Here is a 6,204-nt window from a genome sequence, read left to right on the forward strand (position 1 = left end):
ATTCCAGGAGATAAACTCGGTTGACCTGTCGGCCGATAACTATGAGGTGGCCTGGAAGGTGCTGGAGAAAAGGTACGAGAACAAGAAACTGATCGTCAAGGCCCATCTGGATGCGCTTTTTGCTATTGAACCGATGAGGAAAGAAAACTGCGAGTCACTAAATCATCTGATCAGTGAATTTGACAAGAATCTGCTTATGTTACAGAAAATTGGAGAGCAAACAGATAATTGGTCGACTATTCTCGCACATATGATGTACACTCGTTTGGATTCGATGACTCTTCGACAGTGGGAGTCACACCATAACTCCAAGGACGTTCCCTAGTATGAGAGTTTGATGGAGTTCCTGAGGGACCAATGCTCGGTTCTTCAGTCTATTGCTCCTAATAAATCCAACGACGGTGAAGGAAGACGACCAAGGTTATTCGTCACGCATACTTCGTTGCAATATCAACGCCGGTGCTTATTTTGTGGTGAATCGTTCCATTTACCTTTCAAGTGCAACAAACTACAAGGAATGTCCATAGCTCAACGTGTTGAAGAGGTCAACAAAAAGCGTCTGTGTAGAAACTGCTTGACGGTGGGTCATTTCGCTGAAGGCTGTACTAGAGGCTATTGCAACCGCTGTGGTAAACGACATCATACTATGCTTCATTTCGAGAGTTCAGCATATGTTGTTCGCCAGTCTAAGCCCTCCCATCCACAAGCTAATCCTCCCTCCGTCCCACAGCCGCCTGTTCGGACACAAGTAACAAACCAACAACAACAAAACCACAGCCGCTCGAAATCGCAAAACCAGACACAAACATCACTCACTCAGCCAGACGCACAAGCACAACCAACAACTTCATACCCCGTGATCCAATCTCTCACCCACAACCCCCCACACAACAAAACACAGTCGCCCTTAAAGCCGTGGAACTCCCACGCTCCAATTTTGAACCAACAATTCGTCAAGTGCTGATGTCAACAGCAATCGTTCGAGTCATAGATCAGCGGGGAAATACTGCGTTCGCCAGAACACTGCTGGATTCATGTTCGGAGTTTTGTTACATAACCAGCAGCTTTACCAAGAAGTTGAAGTGCCGCGAAACTCCTGATTTTCTGAAGGTGCAAGGAATTGGTAACAGCAGCATAATGTCGACCAAGTCTGTGGAGGCTAACGTTCAACCAAGAAGCCCGTCTGTATCGTCGTATGAAGCAAAAATGCAGTTCCACGTGTTGCCGAGAATCTCACCAACACTTCCGCTCAAGCCAGTTCAGGCCGATCTGCTGAAGTTTCCTGCGCAGCTGTTGTTGGCGGATCCAAGATTCTGGGAGCCCGGTCCGATCGATATGATAATTGGAGCGGAATTCTACTTCGACCTACTGTTGCAAGGAAAGCAGAAAGTGTCTGAAGATGGTCCAACGTTACAAGAGACAGTATTCGGTTGGGTAGTGTCAGGGAAGGTTCCAAATCGGTCAAATAGTATACCCACAACAACAAGCTACGTCAGCTCAACTATTGACCTACAGGAAATGATCGCAAGGTTTTGGGAACTGGAGACATGCCATGTGAATAGAACTCACTCTGTTGAGGAGACAGCTTGCGAAGATCTGTTCAACAAAACGACGTTTCGCGATCAAAATGGCAAGTTCGTGGTGACTCTCCCCAGGAAAGAACATGTAATCGAACGGTTGGGAGAATCCCGCAATATCGCTATGAAACGGTTCATCGGACTGGAGAAGCGTTTCAGTATCAACTCGGCTCTGAAGGCGATGTACAAAGAATTCATTCACGAGTACATCCTGATGGGCCACATGAAGGAGGTAAATGCGGACCAAAGCTGCACCGATCCTGTGTATTATATGCCGCATCATGCAGTATTGCGACCCGACAGTACAACTACCAAGCTGCGAGTTGTCTTTGACGCATCGTGCCGCACTTCGACTGGAGTCTCACTTAATGATGCACTGATGGTGGGACCAGTTGTCCAGGACGATCTGATGAGCACTATTCTACGATTCCGTCGTCATCGCATCGCAGTCATTGCTGACGTTGCTAAAATGTATAGGATGGTTCAGGTCCAAGAGGTAGACAAGCATCTGCAACGCATCCTTTGGAGAGACACGCCGGAAGAACCGATCAAAACTTTCGAACTGCAAACCGTCACCTACGGCACCGCCAGTGCACCATATCTAGCTACGAGATGTTTGAAGAAGCTTGGAGAAGACAGTGTATTGACACATCCGATCGCAGCTCGAGTTGTACAGGAGGATTTTTATGTCGACGATATGTTGTCGGGAGCCGACAGCACTTCCGAAGCAAAAATGTTGGTGACTGAGGTCATGCAGCTAACCGACTCGGCTGGATTCATTTTAAGGAAGTGGAACTCTAATTCTACAGCGCTTCTGTCAAACCTTCCAAGGCATCTATGCGATGAACGCTCTGTATTAGAGTTAGATTCGTCGACCTCAACTGTGAAGACATTGGGGCTTCGCTGGGATACGAGTACAGATGAATTCTGCTTCACTTTCCCAGAATGGAGGTCAAGCTCAACTGCAATCACTAAGCGCAGCATTCACTCCGACGCTGCGTGCTTATTCGACCCGCTAGGATTAGTAGGTCCGGTGGTGGTGCAAGCAAAGATATTTATTCAAAAGCTGTGGTTGCTGAAATGTGACTGGGACGAGCCACTGAATGAATCGCTACAAAATTTATGGAATGAATACAAGCAGAATTTGATGGCATTAGAGTCATTAGTCATTCCCCGGTGGATTGGATTTAGCAAAGAGTGTTTGTCAGTTCAGCTACATGGTTTTTGTGACGCTTCAGAAGTTGCATATGGTGCCTGCTTGTATCTTCGTTGCATCTCATCCGACGGTATCATCTCCGTTCGGTTGATCATGTCAAAGTCGAGGGTGGCCCCTCTAGAAAATCTCAAGCGGAAAAAGAAGAAAATGACAATCCCGCGGCTGGAGCTGTCCTCGGCTCTCTTGCTGAGTCATTTATATGAGAAGTACAACCAAGTTCACTCTGGGCTTGATGCGTATTTCTGGACTGATTCGATGATAGTAAAGCATTGGTTGGAATCGTCACCTTCTCGCTGGCAGGTCTTCGTAGCGAATCGGGTATCGGAGATCCAGCACCTTACCAAAGATGGAGTATGGGGTCACGTAGCAGGGATCGAGAATCCTGCTGACCTGATATCTCGTGGAATGTCACCGGCTCAGCTCCAGTATCAAACACTCTGGTTTGAAGGTCCGATTTGGTTATCTCAAGAACAAGGTTTCTGGCGACGTTCAGAAGAGGTACTCACGGAGAAGTTTGATTCATCGTTGTTAGAAGAACGTTCGTCAGTAGCACTTCCGGCACAAGCGCTACCTCCCAGTGAGATATTTGCATTGCGATCCTCGTTTCCGGACCTAGTAAAGCTCGTAGCATACCTTCTTCGGTTCAAGCACAACGCGCAGTGCAGCAATAAACAGTCCAGGAGAATTGGATTCCTTTCCCTCCAGGAACAGGAGGACGCTACGTTAAATTTGGTTCGTGTATCCCAGCAAGAAAGCTTCTCAGCAGAATTGCAAGATCTTGCGAAGCAAGGTCACGTGAGAGATTCGTCTTCAATAATATCACTCAACCCTCAACTAATCGACGGCGTGATGCGCGTCGGCGGCCGGCTTGCTAAGGCATTCATGTCACAAGAGCGAAAACACCCGTACATCCTACACCACAGCCATCCGCTAGCAACGATGATCGTCAGGTACTACCACCAAAGGCTGTTTCATGCGGGACAGCAATTACTCATCTCGTCAGTGCGGGGCAAGTTCTGGCCAGTTAACATCCACAGTTTGGCGAGGAAGGTGATTCACGACTGCATTCCGTGTTTCAGAAACAAACCAAAAATCGCTGAGCAAATTATGGCAGACCTTCCTTCGGCAAGAGTCAACCCCGCGCCACCGTTCCTGAAAGTCGGAGTAGACTACTGCGGTCCTTTCCAGATTAGTTATCCAAATCGACGAGCGCGTCCTGTAAAATGCTATGTGGCGATATTTGTTTGCCTAGTCGTGAAGGCTGTCCATTTGGAGTTGGTTTCGGACCTAACAACGCAAGCGTTTCTAGCGGCACTGAAACGTTTCGCTGCTCGGCGCGGCAGGCCTCAACTGATAATGTGTGACAATGCAACAACATTTGTCGGAGCTAAACGTGAGCTCACAGAGCTGCATCGACTCTTCCACAGTCAACAATTCCAGGAAACTATAGTCAAGGACACGAGCGATGACGGCATCGAGTTTCGTTTCATCCCCCCACGCACACCAAACTTCGGCGGCCTGTGGGAAGCGCAGGTCAAAAGTTTCAAGAGTTATTTTCGGAAAACAATAGGAATCAGAGTGCTAAACGTAGATGAAATGACTACTGCATTGACGCAGATAGAAGCGGTTTTGAACTCCCGACCACTCACGCCGGTCAGTAGTGACCCCGCCGATTATGAAGCATTGACGCCTGGTCACTTCCTGGTGCAGCGTCCACTAACAGCTATCCCAGAGCCAGATTTGCAGGAAGTACCAAGCAACCGCTTGACCATATGGCAGAGAGCCCAATGTTTAACACAGCAGATTTGGAAGAAGTGGTCTACGCAGTATCTCTCTGATCTACACAACCGCACAAAGTGGACCAAACAACGAAATAATATCTCAATTGGTTCAATGGTCCTACTTAAAGAAGAAAACGCACCCCCCCTGAAATGGCATTTGGGTAGGGTCATCAAAATATTTAGCGGTTCTGATGGCAACATTCGCGTTGTCACCATACGCACTAAAGACGGATGCTTCGATAGAGGAATCTCGAAGGTCTGTCCGCTTCCCATCCGGGACAACGAAGTAAATAATCAAAATTCTGACCAATAAACATTCGCTGAGTGTGTATCGATGCAACTGCATCAAAAAGTTAAGCTAAGGCTGATATCGTCAGCTGAGTACCATCATTATAAAGGCATAAATATACAGTTGGTAAAAGGTCTGTTCGGTATGGTCTGTCTGTACTTGTTTGTAATCGTCTCTACAAGTTATCACTGTAACGTCTCGGCGTACAAGCGTCGGCGTTGACCAAAGGGGTCATCGCATGGTTTAAGGCATATTAATCACATCGTTGTCGTTGGTAGCACAACAGCTCTCGCAAGGTCACTACTATTTCACTTGGAGGAAACCATGGAAACCCTCCAACACCTTAGTCAGTTCGGTTGGCAATGAGCTTGGCCAGCTCATCACATCGATCGACATTCCTAAGGCAAGGAAACAAGGGTGGTCACTCGACCACAATCGCATCTACGCAGCTGGATAACTACGACCCAGGTTCACACTCTACGGAGAATTCTCAGGCGCCAGCATTGCCTGGGTCGGTAAGTTGTTCCGGTTTACACAAATATCTATTCAGTCACTACATCCAGTCCTTTTCGAGGAAATCATCACCACCTAAAAATTTGCCTCTACAACGAGCCAAGTAAGAAGGAAGGAAGATAAGCATCAACCGATGCACCAGCATGTCCAATACCATATCCGATCAGAGGAGCAGATCCACACACAACGATTCAGAATGAACTCAGCGACCCATTGACGTCATCCGAAAGAACGTGTATTCTACGAAACCAATCGACGAAGAAGTATTCAGCACTGCACGCAGCAGCATATCAACATCCGAATCATCACGAAGCAGCACAATCAGGCATCTAGTAGCAGCATAACCAATCGAACAAGCGTGGTATTACGCATCACCCTCAGGAGGCGGTACAGAATCGGTATCATCGAACAGCAGTACAGTGTTTCGATCTGAAGATCAATCAAAATGAATTAAATTGTGAATTGAAACAACATTGTTAGTAACATTAAGTAAATGGTAGCAGCTAGTTTAGACAACACTAAGCAAGTTCAGTTTTCTATTGAAACTCGTCTGGTTTCAAGGCGGCCGGCATGGTCGAACCAGTAAGATAGGTTGGGTAAACGTAAGCATCCCTAAACCAGATCAAATTAGATTACTTTCAACATCTCTCAATACTCTCAATATCTCTCACCAAGCACACCCGATACCGGGTAGATAAGCGCGATCATGTTGAGCAATAAAGTCAGTTATCTATCGATTATCAAGCAGTACACACGGGTTGAATTTCTACTCACAACTTATACGGCAAATAAAGGTTAAGGTCAGTGAACCCGTGCTGTGTGTGAAGA

At 47.0% G+C, this 6,204-nt stretch overlaps 1 protein-coding gene across 1 annotated transcript; it reads left to right on the forward strand.

Moving 5' to 3' along the window:
• The first annotated feature begins 517 nt into the window (after positions 1–517).
• On the forward strand, positions 518–5,809 carry LOC131694916 (uncharacterized). Its single transcript, XM_058983433.1, has 3 exons — positions 518–629; positions 731–4,735; positions 5,607–5,809. Exons 1-3 carry the CDS (start codon positions 518–520, stop codon positions 5,807–5,809), a joined length of 4,320 nt encoding a protein of 1,439 aa, XP_058839416.1.
• Positions 5,810–6,204: the final 395 nt, after the last annotated feature.

This window comes from Topomyia yanbarensis, unplaced genomic scaffold (assembly GCF_030247195.1).
Source record: "Topomyia yanbarensis strain Yona2022 unplaced genomic scaffold, ASM3024719v1 HiC_scaffold_199, whole genome shotgun sequence".
NCBI lineage: Eukaryota > Metazoa > Arthropoda > Insecta > Diptera > Culicidae > Topomyia > Topomyia yanbarensis.

Bases quoted from the DNA above. Each gene is read 5' to 3' on its own strand.
- LOC131694916 (XM_058983433.1), top strand. From the start codon at position 518: ATGTCCATAGCTCAACGTGTTGAAGAGGTCAACAAAAAGCGTCTGTGT. The intron at 630-730 runs GTAAACGACATC...TCCGTCCCACAG, and splicing joins AGGCTATTGCAACCGCTGTG to CCGCCTGTTCGGACACAAGT. The intron at 4,736-5,606 runs GTAGGGTCATCA...GTCATCCGAAAG, and splicing joins CCCCCTGAAATGGCATTTGG to AACGTGTATTCTACGAAACC.